Genomic DNA, 23,602 nt, shown 5'->3' with positions numbered 1-23,602 from the left:
CTGCATCCCTTAAGTGGCCCTTTGCTGGACTCATTCCAGTAAATCCATGTCTTTCTTGTATTGAGGAGCCCAGAACTGGTCACAGCACTCTAGATGTGGCCTCACCAGGGCTGTAGAGGGGAAGGATCACTTCCCTTGGATAACAGACAGCCCCTATGTATCACAGCCTTTTGGAAAGGAGACTCCCCAAGGCAGAAGCAATTTTTACCCACTGCACTCTATCTGGACAGGCAAGATACCCTTTCTGCCTCTGACCTGATCCTCTCCTCTTGCCACAATACGAATTAAATTACTGTTATTCCTTACTCTGTAGTGAAACAGGATATAGTCAAGAAATACTGGGGAAGGGGGTAATAAAAGCTGTAATATTTTCCAGGTGTAGAAATGAAATAAAATTATTCATTTGAAAGTGCCCCAAACTTACATAATTGTGGAATTAAAGTATAGCAAACAAAGTCACTGTGCATGCAGAATAATCTAGCCACTGCACATCCTGTGTATGCAGAGTAATCTACAGTCTTTATTCTCTAGACATTGGGGTGGTTACAAAGACTAATTACAGAAGAAAGTGACAGAGGGTTTCACATTTTGTGCACGACCCATGTCACTTTGCTGCCTCCTGACATCCTCACTCTTCCTCTTCTATCTTCTTGCTGTGAAACTCCCGGCTCTTGGCTCGGAGCTTGTTGACCTGTGACTCTGCAATGTCCGCCCGTTCCTCAGCTTCCTCCAGCTCGTGCTGGATCTTGCGGAATTTGGAGAGGTTGACGTTGGACAGCTCCTCCTGCAGGGAGAGAGGGAGGAGGTGGTGAAGAGCCCAGCGCAGGGGTTTCCAGTCCTCCTGCCACTGGGACTGAAGGAGCTGCACTTGTTCCTTAGAGAGAGAGGGCACAGCCTACACTCTCCATCCCCCACCTACCACGGCTTACTGATAGACCTCATACAAACCTCCCCGTCCTCCCTTACTTAGAACCCCACTACAGCAATGTGTCACATTGACAGGGGGAATTTTTTCACTTGGTCTTGACATTTCTGTAGTTATTCTCTCACTGGTTTGGTGCGCAGGTATCATGGTGGTTTTATGAGGATGACAAAGACCCTGAAGCCCTCCTCTGCTGACCAATGGCACTTTCCAGGTTTCTCACATTCATCTCCTCAGCACCTGTGCTGAACCCGCAGAAGGTGACTCTGGCCCCGGCTTGAGCAGTACTTACAGCCTCCTCAGCTTGTCTCTTGTAGGATTTCACTTTCATTTGCAGCTTGTCCACCAGGTCCTGGAGCCTGAGAATATTCTTCCGGTCTTCCTCAGACTACAGCAGCAGGTATGCAGGAAAGAGAGTGCATTGTTTTCCCCACCGCGTGAGGGTAACAATTCCCCTTGGGAATTGTGTGCAAACATTCTGACTTCCTGGGAGGAGGGTGCATCAGTCAGCACAAAGAGGCCTCCTGCCTTACCTGGTAGGTCAGCTCCTTCACCCTCCTCTCGTATTTGCGCACACCCTTCACGGCTTCAGCGCTGCGCTTCTGCTCAGCATCAACCTCCCCTTCCAGCTCCCGCACCTGCAAGGAGAAGCCCATCCTTGGAGTTTCCCTGGTGGTGCCTCATGGGACGTGCTCCCTGATGCACAAATACCAGCCCTACGCACCCTGGCCTCCAGCTTCTGGATTTGCTTCTTGCCTCCTTTCAGTGCCAGCTGCTCAGCCTCATCCAGGCGGAGCTGCAGGTCCTTCACCGTCTGGTCCAAGTTCTTCTTCATCCTCTCCAGGTGGGCGCTGGTGTCCTGCTCCTTCTTCAGCTCTTCTGCCATCATGGCCGCCTGGAGAGCAAAGGAACAGGCACCAGTTTGGGGACTGAAGACATGCTGGGGCAGAATCCATCCACCATCAGCAATGAAAGGAATCCCCAACTCACATCTGTGATGGCCTTCTTGGCCTTCTCTTCAGCATTGCGGGCTTCCTGGATTGTCTCCTCCATTTCACTCTGAATTTGGGAAATGTCCATTTCTAGCTTCTTCTTGGTGTTGATCAAACTGGTGTTCTGTTCAATAACAAGAATATCTTTTTTTTCCCATTTAGCTCCAAAGTGCAACACATTACGAAATCTACACATTAAGAAATCTACTGTTTAAACTTATGGTTATTATCAATACATCTAATACCAGCATGCTTCTTCACATGAATCATCTTGTCAAGTTATAAACAGCTAGTCAACAGAGATCTGTAAACATTTTGAAAATCAGTTCTGTCTCCTCTTAACGAAATCGTATTCATTGAGCTATAATCCAATTCCTGGTCTAAGGTTAACACTTTCAATTCAGATTAAGGTTCCTACCATAAAGGATAGTCTAAAGAATTTACGTAGAGGAAGAATCCAGAAAGGAAAAATGCTGTGGCTCACAGGATACATTTTGAAAGCAATCATAATGGGGCGGTCATAATTAAGGTCAAGGCATTTAAACCTTCACGTCATGATCATGTGGAAAATGTGAAGCAAAATTAAGGCAGGTTTGTTTTTTTAATCTGTGGAGAAAGTCTGTTTAACCCTGAAGAAAAGTCTTTGACAACAAACTTCTGAAGAACCACAGTCTCTCACTGTATCTTATCTACACAATAATGACTTCCACCAGTTTCTGTTCGAGGTATTTTCACACAGGAATCTGACCTGAGTGTGGAGAAGTTGAACTCTCTCACTTGCATCCATCAGTTCCTGCTCAGCCACTTTCCTCGACCTCTCCGTCTGCTCCAGGGCTGCGCGTAGCTCCTCAATTTCAGCCTGCAACAGGTTTGCTCTGCGCTCCACCATGGCCACCTGCTCCTTCAGGTCCTCCTGTGTCCTCAGAGCATCGTCCAGGTGTATCTGGGTATCCTGTAAAAGAAGTAGCAGAAATTAAGGCAATGCATCACTACTGGACAGTGACAATTACAATTATGTCTGTAGTTATAATGAAAGTATAATATTACCCAAGCTAGACGCCTGCATACACATATTTGGCTTAACATACCTTCAGCACTGCCTGTGTGTTCCTCAGGTTCTTTTGGGCCTCTGCGGCCACGCGGTTGGCATGGCTCAGCTGTATCTCCATTTCATTCAGGTCTCCCTCCATCTTCTTCTTCAGCCTCAGGGCTTCATTCCTGCTCCTGATCTCAGCATCCAGGGTGCTCTGCATGGACTCCACAACTCGGAGATGGTTTCTCTTCAGCTGGTCGATTTCCTCATCTTTCTCTGCCATCTTCCGGTCAATCTCAGACTTGACCTGGTTGAGCTCCAACTGGAGGCGCAGGATCTTCCCCTCCTCATGTTCTAGGGAGGCCTGGAAAAGAACAAAAAGCACCATATTAATAGAAGTCTATTTCCTAACGTTGTCATCTCTGAAACAACCTCACGTGCAAAAAATCAGGACTATTTCTTTCTGTATGGTATGGAAACTGAGACTGCAGCTTCAAACTCAACAGAGAGAGCAGTACCATATGCCTTAAAGCCTCAAGCTATTATTTTTCACACTGTTTCTCAGGACTCCAGGACTGGAAACCAGTGATTATGGCCATTTACCTCAGCTTCCTCCAGAGCAGCCTGGATTTCAGATTTCTCCTGCTCAATCTGCTTCTTCACTTTCTCCAGCTCATGAATGGCCTTTCCTCCCTCCGCAATCTGCTCCGTGAGGTCAGCAATCTCCTCTGTAGGGACAGAGACCAGTGGCAGGGTCAGGCACTGAGCAGGGGGGGAAAGGCATCCTCACAGTGCTACAGGCACAGACCCATGTGGGGTGGTAGATCAAGAAGCCTGCAAGAAAGCCCTGTGAAGAGCAGAGCGCCCGGGACTTACGCTGCAAGTTCTTGTTCTCCCGCTTCAGCGTTTCCAGGTGGTCCAAGGACTCCTCATAGGCATTCTTCATCTTAAACAGCTCCGTGCTGAGAGAGCGAGACTCCTTCTGGGAGGCTTCCAGCTCAGCCTGCGTTTCCTCATACTTCTGCTTCCACTCTGCCAGGATCTGAAGAGCAAGAGGGCCTGAGTATGGGTGTGGCAGTCACGAGGGGATGCTCTGTCCCCAGACCACGAGGCTGGAGGCCAGGTTACCTTGTCGAAATTCTTCTGCTTCTTGTCCAGAGCTGCACAAGCTGCGTTTGACCTTTCCACATCAATCATCAGGTCCTCCACTTCATTCTGCAGCCTCTGCTTTGTCTTTTCCAGGGAAGCACATTTGGCATTCACGGCTTCGACGTGTTCCTCCGCTTCCTGCAGACGCTGCGCCAGCTTCTTCCTGGGAAGTAGTAAGCAAAGCTCCCGGTTAGAGAGCAAACAGGAGGCAGTTTTGTGCAGCCAATCGGCTTTTCACAACAGCAGGCTTAGCGCCTTTCACTCTATGGCCCCTATGCACACAGAGTGGAAGGCCTCTCCCAGTCAGTCATTGTATTCCCATGTCCATTGTCCGTGCTCTAGCAATCCCTCTGCCCTCTGTGCACACCAAGCATGGCTGGTGTCTTCTTTCTCTGTCTAAATATCATTCCATTTTTGATATATCCAAAATAAATGCATCACAAGATTTAGTTTCCCTCCCCCAAAGCACTGCCTTGTTTTTTTCCTGACAGTAGCTCAGTGGTCTCTTCAGATTTCCCCTGTTAGTTGTTGCCAGCCTTCCCCACAGTCCCCATGTACTTGGCCTCCTCCAGCTCCTCCGTGCGCTGAATGGCGTCCGTCTCGTATTTGGTTCTCCACTGGGCCACTTCACTGTTGGCCTTGGACAGGGAGCGCTGCAGCTCACCCTTGGCTTCCTGCTCCTCTTCATATTGTTCGCGGAGCAAGTCACAGTCATGGCGTGCAGATTGCAAGGCGTGGGCCAGGGCATTTTTGGCCTGGGAGGACAGGTGAATTGGAACAAGGAGTAGGTACATGCTACAAAATCTCTGGCAGTGTATGCATTTAACACTGGAATATCACCACTAAGAAGGTGCAGGTGTTTACAGTGAATGACAAACTTAAGGTGGGAGGGCACAATCCACTATATGTTCTCCCTGCATCAACAATAATGGACTCCCAGCGTGGTTTGTGCTAAATAGACTCTGAAATTAAACATCCTTTCAGCTGCAAGCTGTAGGAAAAGTCCTCACCTTTATTTCTTCCTCTAAGTGTCTCTTCAGTTCCTCAATCTGTTGGGTAAATGCTTGCTTTCCTCTAGACAGCTGAGAAATCAGAGCATCTTTCTCCTCTACCTGGCGTGAATATTCACCTGGGAAAGTATATAGAAAAGAAATATGTTAATTGCCATGTATGATCAGAATGAACTTTTTTTTTGGACGTTATCCCCATTCCACATCAAAGATGCTCTCTCACCGGCTTCTGTCTGTAGACGAGCTCTTTGAGCATTGAGGTCATTGATCATACGTTGATGCTCCTCTTCCTTTGTCTTAATCTCACTCAGCTGGTCTTCCAGAGTGCGGCACATCTTCTCTAAATTTGCCTATGTGTACAAGATGAAGAACGAAAGAGCATTAATACTGGGATGTCTCCTTACCACCAAGATTCTCATAAGAAAAAGTGTGACCAGAAGGTTCATGCTACATACTGCTTTTTGGGGTTATGTACTTAGAAATACAGTTTGATACGTTAGATTTAGAGACAGAGAGGTACACTGTAACCTGACCATATTTTAAAAAGATATGATTAAACATTTTTTATTTTCAAATTATTTTCAATTAGTATTTTTGTACCTTGGCTTTGGAGACGGACTCCATGTTACTGGCCAAGTCATCAATCTCCATCTTCAGCTCACTCTTCTCCTTCTCCAGCTTCTGCTTGACACGCTGAAGGTTGTCTATTTGCTCCCCAAGCTCGGCTGTGCTGTCCGCATGCTTCTTCCGCAGGGCAGCAGCTGTGGCTTCATGCTGCAGAGTGGCCTCTTCGAGGTCCCGCCGCATCTTCTGAAATTCTGCCTCACGCTTCTTGTTCATATCGATCTGAGCTGCCGTAGCCCCCCCGGCTTCTTCCAGGCGCTCACTGATCTCCTCTAGCTCCCTGGAGAGGTCAGCCCGATGCTTCTCTGCTTTGGCCCGAGAGGTCCGCTCGGCCTCGATTTCCTCCTCCAGTTCCTCAATACGGGCCTGGGGAACATTAGGCACCATTCACACCCATGCCCTGCTCCTACCTGACCTCTGTTGGTGTGAGAGAAGGGAAGGAACAAAGACTTGCCTGCAGCTCCTTGATCTTCTTCTGCAATTGCATGCCCAGGGCTTGCTCGTCCTCAATTTTGCTCTGGATTTGGCTGATTTCAAAGTCTTTCCTTTGCACAAAGCAAACTGTGTTAGTGCCCAAACAAAAACAAGGGTGAATATGCGGAGTGCATATGTGCCCCACAACCACACTTACTTCTTCAGTTTCTCATCCAGCTGCTGCTTATCATTTTCCAAGTCCATTATGGTATCATGGGCCAGCTTCAAGTCTCCCTCGAGTTTCCTCTTGGCTCTCTCAAGGTCCATGCGCAGTTTCTTCTCTTGCTCCAGGGACCCTTCAAGCTAATCAGAACAAGATCATGAGTGCTCTGCCAGCCAGCTCTAACTCTGTAATGGCTTTGATCTTCCCACATGCACACGTGCTTACGTCGTCCACTTGCTGCTCCAGCTTGGTTTTAGCTTTGGTCAGCGTATTGACTTTGTCCTCTTCTGCCTGCAGGTCATCCAGGGTCTGCTGGTGGGCCTCTTGGAGGGCTTTCTTCTCTTTTGTCAGCTTGGCAATGTTCTCATCCAGGGCTGCCATCTCCTCAGTGAGGTTTTTGACCTGTGAGAATAAGAGAGCAGGTGGTAGTTAAAGGAAGTAGCTACAAAGGTGCTGTACCAGCACAGCATTGATTTGTAGAGTGTGAGTGACAAGTTCTCTGTTGTACCTTGTTCTCGGTGGCATGTTTTTCCTTCTCGACTTTGGCCAGCGTTAACTCCAGGTCGTCTATATCTTTCTTCAGCTCTGAGCATTCGTCCTCCAGTTTCCTCTTCTTGGCTGTCAGCTCAGCATTGATTTCCTCCTCATCCTCAGCCCTTTCTGTCACCTCCTTAACTTTGGCTTCGAGCTGGATTTTGGTTTTGATCAGCTGGTCACATCTTTCCTCAGCATCAGCTAAAGCATCAGCTTCCTGTTGGATAAATGTAGTTTTGTTTGAAAAATTACAGCTTCAGCAATGAATGTAAAATGGTATTTTATGCTGAAAGAATAAGTGTGCAACAGTAAGACCTGTGGGATTTCTTTTTGGGAAATGGTTATTACACAACCTCATTGCAAATTCACAGTGAGTTTTCATTCAGATTTTTTTTTCCAGCTTTTTGCATCATCAGATACTGTGCCCAGCTTCATTATGTTTCACTTTGTTTATCCGAAGTGTGTTATTGTTTTATTCAGATGTAGCTGATATTGTTCATTTGAAAATGATTTTATTTTATAATGTGCCATTTTCAAAATTATTTGGAGTTTTCTGTAATGTAAATAATCTCACTTTGGTCATCCATCATTGAGAAAATATGTTTGAAATTTAATGGGTGATTTTCTAATGTGTTATAAGTGGCCTTCTTTGTAGACACTGAGAATATAACTGAGTTTCACATCTCTAAATGAGTGTGCCTGCCTGAGATTTGGATATCTGAACTCCCATTAACCAGTGGATACCTAGTGAATACAGTCAGTGGATATTATCGAGATTCACCTAACCCTGAATACACACTTAGAGCTCAAGGGCATTGTCTAAATGTTGCCTGTATTTTTGAGATGCTAGATGGCATTGGGGACATACACACAGGGCTGGCACTTGTGTCATGGGATGTGTTGGGCATCTGTGCCTTCCTGGATTAGTAGCTGCAGGAGGACAGGTAAGATGCCTTGCATCGTAAGAAATGGCAGTAGGCTTTTTATGTAGGAAACTGAATTAAGACAGAGTGGTCAGTTGACTCACTGACCCCACTTCATAAACTGTATTTACTTTGCAGTGACTATAATGGTACCTTATACTGTAAGCTCACACAGATGTCTGTACAGGTAGGCACTGAGAGTAAGACTTAAAAGTCGTTCTGAAGCTGAACCCCACTTTGCAATGGTGACACTGAGGGCCCAAAGCAGGTGGCCAGAATTTTACCTTTAGTCACATATGTCAGCTTAGAATATTTTGTAAGGCAGATTAGGGTGCAGTCCGAGAGTTCTCTTCTAAGAAAGAGGAGTTAGATCTTATTCACTCATTTTCCTCTATAAAATTTTCCTCTAAAAATAAACTCATGATACTCACAGCTTGCACTTGGAGCTGCAGGTCATTTTTCTCCTGCACAAGTTTCACCATTTTCTCCTCCAGCTCTTTCCTCTTTGCCTCAGACTTTGCAAGCTCTTCCTTGGTTTTCTCAAATTCTTCTTTCATATTGGCCATCTCCTTCTCTGATTCTGCACTCTTCAGCAAGGGTTTGATCTTGAAGAACAGCTTCATCCAAGGCCAATGCTTAACATTCATGAATGCACGAACGTTGTACTGAATGCAGAAGATGGATTCCCTGAAGCATAATTAAAATGTACATTGAATATTTTGGGTGTTGATTAGTGTAGACAGTTTTTCCAAAGTCCAGTGATTTTTTGTATTTGAGAAATGTCTACCTCCTCTCCACCATTCTCTGGTACTCCACTCTCATCAGGAAGCCCCTGCATCTGGCCTGTGTGCGAGTGATGAGCTGTGCCAGCTTCTCATCTCTCATCTCCTCCAGGAGTCCCAGCAGCCCAGCTTTGAAGAACACCTTGAGAAAGGGATATTGCAGCACATCACTGTCAGGTGGTGCAAAGCACAGACACACAGCATGTGAGTCAAGGAGTGTTTGTACCTTGGTGTGACCAAATTTGTACTGGGTGTGGTCCACATCAATGGAGCCAAGGAGCTTCTCAGAAGCCTTCTTGCTGTCAATGAACTGTCCCTCTGGGATAGCACTTGCATTAAGCACCTTGTACCTGTGAAAAGAGAAGGAGGAAGATAAGGCTGTTCTTCCCAACCGGCATGTGGTGGCTACTGTCTATTCTTGACAATAGAGCCCAGCCTGACTGAACCTACAAGGTACTTGACATTGGCTATAATGATGCCAAAAGGTGGAGCTCTCTTACCTCTGTTTAAAGTCTGCATAGAGGACTCTGCTGGGGAATCCTTTCCTGCAGATTCTGATCCCTTCCAGCACACCATTACACCGCAGCTGGTGCAGCACTAGTTCATGCTCCATGGCACCTAACGGTTGAAAGCATAAATGAAAACCATGGGTTCCAGGGCAGAGGGCAACTGCTGTATCGCATCTCTTTCTGCATGAGCTTCTTACCAGGTGTTTTTGTTTCATTTGGGATGATGCAGCGCACAAAATGGGGGTGAGTGCTCCGTAGGTTGGTCATCAGCTTGTTTAAGTTCTCCTGTGGGATCATGTGTAGCAGTTTAGATTAACAATTTTTACTTCTTCACACTAAACCTCTAGATGTCAGGATACTAATACAATGAGTTTACACAGATAGAATCTTAGGAGAAAGTAGCAATCAAATCCAAAATTTATATTTAACCAAAGCTTGTTTTTTATGTATTCTTATTAAACGAAAGTTTAAAATTCTACAGCTTAGTCCAGAAATGAAATGCTACCGTATCAAAATTTTAGCACAAGCCTTCCTATGATTAATACTTACGTTATGTCTCAGCTTCTGAAAAAAAATTTTTCACATGGAACAAAAGTGTTCTTTTGAAAGAAATTCAGGGGATTAGCTAAAGAATGGTTGAAACATATCCTAAATTCTAGCAGAAAAATAAGAGAAAAAAGCAATGAATATCTTCTGCTCACTTCATACTCGTTACTGGTTCATCATAAAACCGAAGTCAGGAGAATAATGAGGGTTCAGATAGCTCAGATTCAAATTATGTTCATGTCACTTTACAGATAATGAAATTCATACTGTACCCGGAAAAGAGCTGAGACAGTCTGGAAAGAAGAACCCTTCTTCTTACCACCCTTCTTACCACCACCACCACCACTAGCCTCTGCCAAATGAAAAAAAAATAATGTTAGCTTTTTTGGTTCATCTTTATATATTATGAATTTGGGAATGTATGAATTTTAGAAAACTAGCCTGCTTCTGCTCCTCCATAGGAGGCAAAGAGTAAGGCCAGTGTCTTCACAGATGATTTCTGGTACAGCCCAATGACGGTTTCATTCAGGGGGTCCTTGTTCTTCTCAAGCCAACCAGTGATATTGTAGTCCACTGTGCCAGCATAGTGCACCAGGGAGAAGTGAGCCTCTGCCTTGCCTTTGGCAGGTTTGGGCTTCTGGAAGTTATTGGACTTGCCCAGATGCTGGTCATAGAGCTTGTTCTTGAAAGAGGTGTCAGTTGCCTTTGGAAACATGCACTCCTCTTCCAGGATGGAGAAAATACCCATGGGCTGGAAGACATTAAAATACAGAAGAGAGATAGTGCCTCTAAAATAATATGTTGGCCACTTGGTCAGAAGGGAAATATAGTAAAAGACAGGAAGCTGAGAAACAAAGCAGCAGCCTTGTTCTGAAGAACATTTCCTTCTAAAAAATGATTTTTAAGGAGCTATGATTCACCTGTTCGACTCTAACTTTGGTGCTGTGATTCAGATAAATTTATTTTTTTAAGCCAAAAGCCACATTAAAAAATCAGGGAGAAAAATTTTGGTTATATTTTAAAATGTCTTTCACAAAGGTGTCCATTGTATATTTACTACAATTTAGTACTTTTAACCAGATCCCTAAATTCTACTGCGCTACAGGAAATCTCTTGCACTATCTTGCATTCAAAGGACAGGTGTAGGCTATATTGGCCTATAGTTGTTTTAATATGAACCATCAAAAAAAAATCTGTTGTCCAGATCACTTTATTCCAGAATCTTAAGAAAATATATTTGTTTTATATTGGGAACTCATGTATGTTTCAGGAAAAAACGTCCTTCAACAAAGCAGGCTCAAATATCTTTCAAACAGATACATTTTTTGAGGAATCTCTTCCATAGTTATTTGTGGACTTATAATATATGTAGTATGTAGACTGTAATATCTCTAATGCTTAAGAACCAAAGCACAGGTTAAGAGACGTTTCAGTAACTAAGGCTGGTTGTATGAAACTAATCATGGAAGAGAATTTTTTTTTCCTTTAAATAGCTTTTTACCTCCAGCAATAATGAGTTCCTGGAAATTCAGGACATTTTGCATTAGAAATTTACCTTCTCAATGAGCTCAATGCAGGCAGCCAGGTCCATCCCAAAGTCTATGAATGTCCATTCAATTCCTTCTTTCTTGTATTCCTCCTGCTCCAGCACGAACATGTGGTGGTTGAAGAACTGTTGCAGTTTCTCATTGGTGAAATTGATGCACAGCTGCTCCAGGCTGTTAAACTTTCCAATGAAAAAGAGAGATACCCATTGTCAAGATGCACAATTGCCAGGGTTTTCTTGATCATTCTTAATCTTCTATACACCTTCCTACTTAAAACACAATTGTATTATCAGGACTGCATCATAGCAGGACCTATACGCAGCTGCCCAATGAAGTGTCTACCTAAAACAAGAAGAAAATTTTCCCAGAGCAGATATTCCCAGTGAATCTTCTAAATTTATAGGCTACTTCAACATTTCTTTGTTCAGCCAACATGATGACTTGATGTCCTGACCTTCATTTTCAACTACTTGTCCTCTCTGACCAAGCATTTATTCACTCATTTCTTGGTCCATTAAACAATTTCCACATCTTCAGCCTATTATGTATTTGTCACGGGGTGTCTGAGTCCCAGTTCAACTCCAAGAGCTCTTATATCAGCTGATTGTAATTATTTTTAATCTAATCAGCACTAAGCCCAAAATCTTAAAATATTACAGCATGTAAAATTGTAACTGATACTTCTACACAAAAAACATAACTCTGTCTTTGTGCTAATGAGGCCTCTGAGGGTTTTGTTCTGTGCTACAGAAGAAAATGAAGGATTTTTTTTTCCAGAAAATTGCAAATGATTAGTTGTTAAATCTTCAGAAAAATATCACTTGGTAGTCCTCTGATGTTTTAATTTCCCTTTCCAAGAGCTGCTCTCAAACCCATATTCCTTACATCAAAGATCTCAAAGCCAGCAATGTCCAGGACACCAATGAAGTACTGTCTGGGTTGTTTGGTATCCAGCTGTTGGTTGATACGAACAACCATCCACAAGAACATCTTCTCATAGACTGCCTTTGCCAGAGCACCCACTGCATTGTTCACCTAAAACAAAGAAGAAAGGAGAAAAAGAAAAATAAGTAGCAAGACAGTAAGGAATACAAGCCACAGGTTCCCAGTTACACAATGTGTTTCTTACCTGCTGCACAGTTTGACCTTTGGTCACATATTCATTCCCAACTTTGACTCGGGGGTAGCACAGGGCCTTGAGCAGGTCGGCTGAGTTCAGACCCATCAGGTAGGCAGCCTTGTCAGCAACTAAGTACAGAGACAATGAGATAAAAAAGTCAAGGTTAAGATGGGGAGCATATTCAGTGAGCAGCTCTTTCCAAAGCAATTGCAACATTGAATGTCTAGTGATGAAATTCTGCTTACTCAATCTTGGAGGAAGTATGGCAGTGATGAAGACAAAACTCATCTTTGTTTAGAAATTTTTTCACAGCAGGACACCTAAATGGTATTTTTTTTCTTTGAAAAACTTCACCAAAGTATCTGTAAATAAATTATTTATTAAAAATTCCTCCTGAAAGCTGAAGTTCATTACTTCAGTCCAGAGCTAACTGGTACCCAGGCACCAAAACATCAACATGATAGCAGGAAGGTTGCCTGAGTGTATTCCAAAACATGTATTTAATTACTTGGGCTCCCTGCACATTACTTTGGGAGCAGGTATAACTTTGAAAGGCAGGGCGTTCTGAAATGAGAGGTGCCACAGTGCGGCTGGTAGCGAATGCTCAGCAGAGATTTGTCTCTGAAATTTGCCCCTCTGTGGAGATTTATTGTTATACTCAGAACAAATTATAAACATATTCATTCATTCAGGATCAAAACCCCAAATCAAGTCCTGAAGTTAACCATCTAAGAAAATTCTTTGAAAGAAGTAGGCCGGATGAGTCATTTTAAAACATCATGCCTCACTGCTCACTTTTTATGTAACATTCAGGCAATTAAGTAGCCGACTGAGAAGCAGATTTCTTCATTAGACTAGCGCACCTTAGCTTCCTATAGACTTATGATCAGAGAATTCTACTATGTGGTGATATTTATGGGTTTGAATCTCCTAAAGAAAGAAAGAAGTTGAAGAAATGTTCCCTTTTTCCTGGGCAAAATCCCTAATAAGTGGCATATGAAAGAGAAGTTGTGACACTGAATTTGTTGCCTCAGTTTCCTTTAAAAAGCAACTGGAAAAATGTTTTCCGAAAAATCTTTCTCTTCTTAGTAGGTCTCAGGATTCATATGAGCACAGCAAGTTAGCTGTATTATTCAAAGCTTTGGGTAAATGTCCGGGATAGAATTATGGACACATTAAATTTATACTTCAAATAAAGATTAGGTACTCTTTGAAAAAAAGGGTAAATTTTGAGTGGAGGTTTTGTGCTGGCTCCACCTAAACTCTCTTCACACATTTCAATTCTTCTCATCCTTCATCTCCAAAGACTAAATTATTACTCAGAGATGAACAGCAGACTTTGCTAATACCTTCTGTGCCATCCGGCTCTGCCTGCTCCTCTCGTTGTTTCTGCTTGAACTTCAAGTTCCCGTAGTGCATGACAGCCCCCGTCAGCTTGTAAATGGCCACTTTTTCATCAGCAGTGAAACCCAGGATGTCAATGGCACTCTGCAATAGAAACAGTAAAATAAAAACTTTGTCTGGAGAGATGATAACAGATACGATGTGTATGACTGTTACTTACATCTGTAGCCATCAGTTCTTCCTGGTCGTTGATGCTGGGAACAGTGATCTCACCTTGACTCACAAAGTGGTAGTCATATGGGTTGGTCGTAATTAGGAGCATGTCTGAAAGCAAGAAGAGGAATCATGCAGGCTTAGTTTACTCAACCAGGTAATAGTGTGAGCTGTTGCTCAGTGATCTTCTTCAAAAAAAGTTAGTAATCCTTCCTACCAATTAGCTCTGGCTTCTTGTTGGACATGATCTGGTAAAATATGTGGTAGCTTCTTTCCGCCTTGAGCTGGAAAGTGACCCTGGACTTCTCCAACAGGTCTAGGGGAAAAATGTAACTAGAAACATGAAGAAACAGCAAAAGAGATAGTAGGGAGAAGGTGCAAAGAAAAGTAGGGAAGGCAGGATAGATGGCTGGGTGAAAAGATATTGGATGAATGGATTGTGAAAAGTTCAGAAAAGTGTCTTACATGTTTCAATATCGGCAGAAGCCAGTTTTCCTGTAGCACCAAAATGGATTCTGATGAATTTGCCCTTTAAAGGAAGAAAATTGTCTTAAAATTTACTTCATAAAAAGTGTATCTGAAATGGTGAGTTTTGCCATTTACTCTGCTGGGCAGATGATTTTATATTAGAGAGATTTTTTTAAGAGTCAGATAAATTTCCACCATTAAGATAAAATCTTTTACATTTTTTGACCATGAAAATAGACAACAGAGCCACAGCTGTATATTTTATCTATGTTGAATGCACAAATGGAAAGGAATGGGTGGATTTCATTAGGCCATTTATATCTCATTCCATGTTCTTCTAACTATATCCTGCATACAGAAAGCATTCATCTGAATGATATGAGAATATCCATTTAATCAGTTCAGCTGCTTAAATCTCTCTTGGTATCAAATAAGCAATTTTACTTTTGATTAGTTAAATATCATATCAAGCAAAGACTGATCTGATATTCAGATAGCTCTTTCTTTCTTTCTTTTTCTTCCTTCCTTCCTCCCTCCCTCTCTTTCTTTCTTTCCTTCTTTTATAAATGGACAGAAATATATATTAATTGTTAAAAAAATAACGTTTCATACTGAAATGCATTATTGGAGAAGGAACGTGTGATCTGCTGTTTCAGTTTGCACCCTAATATAAAACAGGTTAAATTTGTTTCATAGAATTATTGTTTTCAAAATCTGAAGATCTTGTTAACCTTAAGCTTGAACTACAGGAAATGATGACTGTCACACACTCCTGTTTATTATTGTTCAGGAACCTTTTGGTTGAGCAACTTACAAAGCGTGAGGAGTTGTCATTCCTCACGGTCTTGGCATTTCCAAAGGCCTCCAGCAAGGGGTTGGCGCTGATGATTTGATCCTCAAGCGTGCCCTACAGTATGGTAAGTATTGTTAAGTGTTTAATCCATGCAGCAATTGCAGGTCAAGCATTCAGTCTGTCCCTCCTGCCTCACCTGCATTTTGCCTGCCTGCTGCTCCTCCTTCTTCTTATCCCCGCTAGCTGCAATTGTTGCAAAGTACTGGATGACACGCTTCGTGTTCACAGTCTTCCCTGCACCGGATTCTCCGCTGTGAAGCCAGAGAGAGAAGCAGAGAACGTATGGTCAGGCAGCAGGTCCCCTGGCACAGAGCAACCCAGCAGGAACCCGAGCAGGCAATGTACGTACGTGATCAGGATTGACTGATTCTCGCGATCTGTGAAAAAGACGGAAACAAAGGGTTTACTTAATATTCAATAAACAACACAGAAAGAATGAAAAGTAGTTAGGTAGATTTAGGTGAGTCAAAAGAATTGCCATTTGTTTCCATTGTTAGAAAATATTGATTGTTTTTAACAGAATTAATATATATTAAGGAATTCCTGCTTTCATCCCTTTGTTTCATTTTGCTGCTGAGTACAGAACAGGGAAGTCTGATGGGAGGGATTTAATTTTTTTTAAATCTCTCTTTTGACTATTTCTCTTTCGCATCCCTATAACTTTCCTAGGCAGCTGAAGTGTTTTGAACATAAAGAGCTAAGAAAGAATGAAAAAGAAAGAGAAAACAAATGATATATTTAGTCATCCTCTGTTCTCTTGCCCCTGAGGATCAAAGAGAAAAATAAAGAGAAGTCAGGGCAGAGAATCAAATATCAGTGTTTTAATAGTCATTCCATATCACAGCAGAAACTCTTTCAAAGCATAATGGAAATGTTCCACAGTGTCACTTCAATGACGATTAGCTTTTCACCAGAGTAAATAGGTGAGTTATATTCACCTGATTCCCCAAAACTAGCAAAAGGCATTTGGCTTGTAAACATTTAATTTTTATTTCCTTTCACCAAATTCTACTTTACAGACATATGCAAAAATCACTTTCTCAAGAACAAATGAGTGTAGAAGGGGCAGAAAATGAAAAGCACAGAGGTTTATCCAAAATACTGGGACTTCTCAAAAGACTCCAGGATTCCAGCTTCCAAGATTGTTGGGAAACTGTGACAACAAGCTGTCTGAAGCCAAAGGGAAAAAACACAGTATGGAGGCTCAAGTCAGATTGTCAACTGATATACCGAGAACTTCAGAGCTGATTTGGACTACTTTTAATCAATTCAAAAAATAAACAAAAAGTCTATATGTGGGGCGGGGAGGGGAATGTATTCTTCTGATTCAGTTTGTCTATCAATTTCTCTTTTGCTGTTTCAAACTCTATGCTTTCAGCCTGACTAGAAGAAAAAAAAAGTGTAGAGGTGTGTTTCATTTAAAATAGCAAAAACAATGATGTAGAGATAATAAAGCTCACAATGATATGTACATATCAGAATGATGAAAGCTTTGAAAAAGTCACACCATATTCCTGGGACAGGATAGCCATTCAGAAAATTTCATGATAGAATCCCTCTGAGACGGCTGGAGTCACTCACCAGTTAACATGAACTGATAGGCATTGTCAGAGATGGAGAAGATGTGGGGAGGGGCCTCCTGGCGCTTCTTGCCTCGGTAGGCCAACACCACCTCCGGGTTGTACACCGGCAGCCACTTGTAGGGGTTGACAGTGACGCAGAAGAGACCCGAGTAGGTCTGTGAGGAAGGGAGACAGCAAGTTGGCTTCCACTTGGCTTACCATGGTAGTTCTTCCTAGCTACTTGGAGGAAGACTGCTGCTGGTACTTACGTAGATCATCCAGGCTGCATAACGCTCTTTGAGGTTATACAGCACAGCAGGTTCATGGAGGTGGGTCATCATGGCCATGTCCTCGATTTTGTCATACTTGGGTGGGTTCATGGCGAAGACTTGATCTTCCTTCACGGTCAGAGTCTGCCAAAGAAAAGGGAGATCCATGCATGTCAGCTAAGAGCCTGGAGTGGGAACTAAGTTTTGTCCTTAAGTCTTGCATTTCACTCACCTCTCCACCTTCAGTCTTAACTGTGACCTTTCCTCCATCTTTGCTCTGGATTGTCCCTTTCACAAAGGATTCCTTAGCATGTACCACAAAGACCGACGTCTTGGCATCAAAAGGTCTGTTCTGGGCCTCAATTCTCTCCTTTTCAGATTTTCGGAGGTAGGGAGCTGCCTCCCCAAAAACAGCCATCTCAGAGTCTGAAGACATGGCTGCACTTTATTAGGGGCTTTCTAGAAGAAGACAATATGGGAAAAGAAAGATACTGTATTAATATTATTCAAAGCTTTGTGGAAATTCCTGTATATTTTTTCGTTAGTATGTTTTATCCTTTGGGGAAAATGTGAAAAATGTTTTTTTTGGAGTTTGTTGGGTTGAGGGTCCCCTGCACCAAAATCACTTTTGAAATAAGCCGTAGACATTCAAGGTTATTAGGCACTGTACTGTGGAGAAAAAAGAACCCCAATATTCTTTTCAATTATTTAGACAGTCTTTGAAAGTTCACTTGAAACGATTATAATGTCATGGCTACAAATGAATGCCTTTCCAAGTAATACTAATTCAGGAAGCTGGGGCAGAGGGCTGGTATATTACAGTCTGGAGTGGCTTACAGACAATTTGCACACCTTAAAGACAGTTTCAATCTCTAAAACTTTACAGTTATGATAATATTACTTGCTAATTTTAATAAAGTCTTGAATCCAGGTGTAAACATTTACATTGCATGGACTAGTGAGTGTCTGTGAAGAGAGGAATAATGCTGTTCCTGAACACACTGACACAGATCCTTTCCAGTTATTTCCTTTTACTTTTTTAAATGAATACAATAATAATAAAAAGAAGTTAAACAGAAAAGTTCAAAGCTCAACTCAGGAATTTCAAATGAAGAAATCTAAAACCATTATTAGTCTCCCTAAGAAATGACTACTTTCAGAAATGACAGTGGGCAGCTCAGGAAAATATTTACTTATTTCTATGCCTTGTATTCATTTAGGTATCTAAAATTTACAACAACCTTTACAATTATGCTATACTGTACTAAAATAAGTTATCAACATAATAATTCTTTATTTCTCTCTGCAGGACCAGGCATTGGCTTACAGAAGGACGAAGAACTGAAGCTTCCATTTTTGATGAAGTAGAGAGTATGCAGAGTAGCAAGGGGAATCCAGCTGGAGTGTAACATTTTACAGAGACCACTACCAGAGTTTGGTTGCTCACATCGCAGCTTTTTCTGTGCTAACTACTTAGTGATTAAAGAGCAATTTTTGGATAAAATAATACATTAATTCACATGCTTCAAAATCAAATGTATGATTTTTTACTTTTCCTTCTTCTGCCCATCTCTGTCCAGCCATCAGTGATCAGAAGCTTCAAACCCAGCCACTTGAAAACCTTATTAGCCATGGGCATGCCACCATCGATCTACTGCAATCACACTGGGTTTGAATATAGGGTGTAACAGTGACTGCTCACTCAGCCATGTGAAAATCCCATCAAAAAAGGTCTTTCTCACTCCTCTCAGATTTAATAAATCAGGTTCTTACCTTCCGTGATACCAGGCAGGTGGCTTGCAGGCTGGCAGCTGGACAGTACTGTAAAATAAAAATGGCAGCTCCCTACTTATTGCTGCACAGAATTCCAGAGTGAAAATATGTAGGTATCTTGAAAGCAGATTTAAAACCTGAGCTGAGAAATAGAGTCCCCTCCTGTAAATAAGTATTGGAGGCAGGAGGAATGCAGTGGAACGTAAGAGCACCATCTCCTTTCTGCAAGTCTGCAGACCCCATACACTTACCTTGAAGCTTTCCGTGGAGCCAGGGCAGACTTGTCACAGGGACATTTTATAGGATCTAGTCTGCAGATGCTGCAGATGCCTACTCTTTCTTCGGTCAAAACATTTTTGGCAAACCTTCTTTGGCAAAGCATTGTCTGGCAAACTGAACTAAGGGCATAATTGTCATTTGACATGACTAGATATAATTAGAAAATTTTGATGTCTTACTGACTATATGAATACATCTCCTATAAATAATTTGACAAGGGTGTTAAGGAGGGAATCTGGACTAGTCAAGGCACTTAGAGAACTTGGATGCAGGACTTATGGATTCTATTGCTGGCTTTCCCACCAACTCACTGTATGACCCAGGGTGGATTGCTTGGTATGTCTGTGCAGCAACTCTCCCAGCTGTACAATGGAGATAAAAACATTTATCTTCCCCATGTGATGGTGTGAAGCTTGTAAGAAATGCTTTAGAGCAATACATTAATCAGGTCACTAAAAGGGAAATAAACATTACTAAAAGCATCTGGCCATTGCAGTGGTAAAATCCTGAAATTAGAAGAGTAATCTGGGTTCCTCAGTGTGATCGTGCTGGTGAAGGAGAGTCACAGACATGGTGAGATGGTCAGCCAAGAGACAAAGATTTGGCTGCAGAAATGAGAAGCTGAAATCTAGCTGCACTTCTGGGCTGGAGCCTCAGAGAAAGATGTGAGACCACTTCTGAGGTATGGAGAAGAGCATGCATGCACTCATGCATACAGAGGCTTGCTTACATGTACACCTCTCTACACTTCAAATTGCAAAAAAAAAGTGTGAGATTCACTAAGAACTGTTATTAGGAGACTGCATGAATTCATGCTAGGGAAGAGCTTATAAGGTATGCTGTGAGAGAGATATGCAGGTCAGTGCAGGTGAGAAAGACATGCTCCCTTCGTTTCTTGGTGACCTTTTAATTCATGAAGGTGGCCAAATACTGGCAATTCAGGAAATGACCTCTCTTCTTTCATGTCTTTTTTCAAGTCATTCCTGAAAAGAGCAAATCACTCAGGTAAAGAATTGGGCCTGTAGAAATCTATGCCATTCTAATGTTCATATGCCTTTTCAACAGGGAGTGCTTATAGAGTCAAAATATCAGCCAAAGTTATTTCTGTTCTTACAGGAATTTCTTCTCCTGCAGTGTTGCCTTTCTGGAGCTCAGTTCACACATACAGAAGATAACCTAGATAAAGAAATTGCAGCTCTCACATACCTGCTTTCTCCATCAGTACACACCAGTTCATTCCATTTCCCCTCACAAATATAAAAAAGCAATCTCAGCTTAAGCCTGTCTCCCCTATGCATGTGCGCACTGTCAACATGCACAAGCCAGAAAACAGCAGAGACTGCCACAGACCTTCCCTGCCTACAGCTCCCCCAAACACCCCTCCACCCAGCCATAACTGTTCACATGATCCTGTACACACATCATTTCAGCATAAGGTCCCAGATGCTCTGCACTCTGATGCATCCTCAGTCCAGTACTCCCATTGCATCACAAGTATCCTGCACATTTACGTATTCACATGCACCCCCAAAAAACTAGAAACCCAGTGCTGCCTGTATCAGAGCATTAGAAGTGGTAGGCTGTCCTGTACAATGCTGATACTCTGAGAAAGGGGGAACTTGCTGGTAGTCCAGTAGAATGCCTGATTTAGTTTTAGGAAAAGGGCACTGTCACTTGAGCTGCTTTAAATCCTGTCAGATCGAAACACGTTCTTCTCCTAGTCATTGGCATTTCAGCTATTGAAAGAGCTTGGTGAATAACACAGGGACAAGGTTAGAAAAAACAATGTGTGGGATCTGGGGTAATATCCAGCATCAAGCAATGCCCTGTGCATCTCGAGCCCATTCCAAGGAGGGGTCTGGCACTGCAGCACCCACATTTTGGTAGGGTGGGCCCCAGCCTCGAGTCCAAGCCCAGAACTCACTCCTGGGGTCCCTGCACAAGACTTGAGGAGGCCGATGAAAACACCTTTGACCCTACCCAGGGAGGAGCCCAGAACCAGCCAGTGACCAGGAAATGGTAAGCATGGGGGTGCATCTGAAGTCCTGCTTCTCTGAGGAGCAGGCACTGAGGGAGCACTGATGGGGGGCACCTCCCTCCCAGGGGGGTCCAGAGTGCAAAGGTGCTCCTGAGAGCAGTGCCTACAGGTGTTGCTCTGAAGGGCTAAGCTGGACTCATGCTTTTCTAGTTGAAGCACTGTGGGTGCTGGTGGTGCTACGTTGTGTCTAGTAGTCTGGTGGTTATAGGTGCTGGCCAAGAAGGAGTTGGAAGCAGGTGAGCCTTGGCAGCTCAGAGCATGGGAATATGCAAGAAGAGCAAGGCCTGGGAGGATCAGGGGATGGCTGAGGTCCTCTCCCAGGATGTGAGAGCTGGGGATTTGCTCCCCTCTAGTTGAGGAGGGAATTCAGGTCTCCCTTTTCCAGGGAAGCTGTATCATCTGCACTGTAGAGGTAGCAGCATCCTCCATCCTCTGGCATCCACAGCTTAAGTATGAACTAGCTGCTGTCTCATTTCTGTGGGGCTTCTCTCAGTGATACATAGTAAGCTTGTTTTATGCACTGCTGTCAGGATGGGACAAGGTGCCCTCAGGATGTGTCTCTGTCTCCAGGGACATATAAGAAGTCTAGCTGCGTCTCTTAGTCTAGATGCTGACTGAAAATCTTTAACGTTTCAGTTCTCAGTGATGAATCCACCCCTTGTGTATCTTCTCAGTAGGCCTATTCTGGGTTCTTAATATTGTGTTGTGCAGGATGTGGACCCAGCTATGTCCTAAGCAGGAGGGAGGCACGTGGCTAGGCCGTCCTGGGCACACAGTTAGTGCAGGACAGCAGCCACCAAGGGAAGGTCTGGTTTGAAAAGGAACCGGTAGTGAGTCTAGGTGTCTCTTTGGTGTTTGTAGTCACTCTGCAGTGCTTTTGTGATGGCTGGCCTGAAGGTAGTGTAAGCACTGTCCACACAAGTCAGTTTTAGAAACCTAAAGCCTTTTCTGAAAGTGGTCTTAGTCTCATGCAAGGGTAGCTTCTCATATGTGAGCGAGGCCATAGAAAGCAAAGAGAAGAACTCCTTCCTCACACCTCCATGTCCCTAACTTCCTCTCAGTAGTCACATGACATTTTCTCTGGCAGCAAATCACTCACATTTTTTTCATTAAAATTCATGTAGGTTTGAGTGAGCATCACTGTTACCAGCAGGATCTAACTCTTACCTGTGTGCTGTTCCACAACTATACAGCAGAAAACATCCATATGTACCTTTATAATGGCACTGATTTAATAGTGACATAAAAGAGATGTGAAAGCAGGCCCAAACCCCAATTTTACTTTATGCAAAAAATACTGTATTGTGTACATTTCTGTGTAGTATAGCATGAATATCAGGGAAGAGAATTTAAACAATATTCACAATAACTCTGAAAAATTAGTGAAAATATTATATTATTAAGCCTCCTATGCCACAGTCCTACAATAAGTTATATCTCTATATATGGATATATGGATATTTAGGTCTTAACTGTTATATTGATTTATATCTTTTCTGTACATGAGCAATATGCCATCTGTCAATATATTTCACAGTCCTAAACTCAGGTACCACTTTGTGTTGCTACCAATACAGTTAAAGTGCATTTTCTGTCTTTTCAAATACCCTAAATTCTCTGGAATTTTTTCCAGTTGTTGTCTTTTCTTAAAAATCTTCTACTTTATAGAACTATTATTTTACTGAATTAAGAGCTATCAGAAATTCAAACTACACACAGTTTTCCCCACTGTAGTCATCTTATATTGCCCAAAGATAATGCAAAAAAAGTCAAAATGCAAAATGACAAAGAACTTGCAGTTAGTTCATAGAGTTATACATGATTTCTACACTTTCAATAAAATGGATTTGGAGAGAGTAATAACAATTTAAATACAATCATGTGAATGTGCACTCAGGCAGAATGCCAAATTCGGTTTGTTTTCAATTTGCAAAGAGAAGAATGAGATTATCTGTGCCCTGCCAGGAATGTTTAGGAAAATGCTTATGTACTATGCTCATCTACAATATGAAGTATTCTTGTAAAACAAACTGTCTTTTCAAGAAGTCAGATGGTCTAGTGCAGAACTGATCTACCCTTCAGTATGACCTTGAAGTGATGGCAGGGGGGGACTCTTTCCAGGTTACTGCAACAGCTGAGAAAAATAGTGGCAGATTCCCAGTGCTGCCAAGACTTAATAGAACCCCAGCCAGGGATGGCAGGAGAAATTCATTCCTTCTTAAGTCCTCTCTCTGCTATTAATGTCCCCTGCTCTTTGCTCCACTCCCAGAGTGACAGCAGAACCCTTTTCCTTCTCCTTCTCAACTCTCTTTCTGTGTACAAGCACAGTTTTCTGGGGAAATAACACCATGTTGAAATAGCATTGCAGAAGCTTGTACTGCAGCAGTTTCTGCAGCACAATGGTCGAAGGTGATGGAGTTGGCCACAGAGAGATATGTTAATAAAATGGAAGGATTCTTTATAGATGAAATTCTC

The 23,602-nt window shown here is 42.7% G+C and overlaps 1 protein-coding gene across 1 annotated transcript; it reads right to left on the bottom strand.

The window, feature by feature from the left end:
* Window positions 1-539: 539 nt before the first annotated feature.
* Window positions 540-17,473, bottom strand: LOC112991030 (myosin heavy chain, skeletal muscle, adult-like). The gene is made up of 38 exons (XM_064522518.1): window positions 17,270-17,473; window positions 17,038-17,181; window positions 16,788-16,944; window positions 15,556-15,583; window positions 15,343-15,457; window positions 15,168-15,260; window positions 14,351-14,414; window positions 14,103-14,201; window positions 13,893-13,996; window positions 13,678-13,816; window positions 12,338-12,456; window positions 12,094-12,243; window positions 11,217-11,387; window positions 10,103-10,412; window positions 9,934-10,013; window positions 9,313-9,400; window positions 9,107-9,224; window positions 8,833-8,956; window positions 8,612-8,748; window positions 8,256-8,511; window positions 6,876-7,118; window positions 6,593-6,769; window positions 6,362-6,507; window positions 6,185-6,275; window positions 5,707-6,096; window positions 5,330-5,456; window positions 5,107-5,225; window positions 4,655-4,851; window positions 4,076-4,259; window positions 3,824-3,989; window positions 3,551-3,675; window positions 3,003-3,311; window positions 2,663-2,866; window positions 1,913-2,038; window positions 1,647-1,817; window positions 1,456-1,560; window positions 1,215-1,310; window positions 540-784 (listed from the first exon to the last, which is right to left on the bottom strand). Exons 1-38 carry the CDS (start codon window positions 17,471-17,473, stop codon window positions 629-631), a joined length of 5,832 nt encoding a protein of 1,943 aa, XP_064378588.1. The 3' UTR covers window positions 540-628.
* Window positions 17,474-23,602: the final 6,129 nt, after the last annotated feature.

Source organism: Dromaius novaehollandiae, chromosome 18 (genome assembly GCF_036370855.1).
Source record: "Dromaius novaehollandiae isolate bDroNov1 chromosome 18, bDroNov1.hap1, whole genome shotgun sequence".
Classification (NCBI taxonomy): Eukaryota; Metazoa; Chordata; class Aves; order Casuariiformes; family Dromaiidae; genus Dromaius; species Dromaius novaehollandiae.
This window is presented reverse-complemented; position numbering and strand designations above follow the sequence as displayed.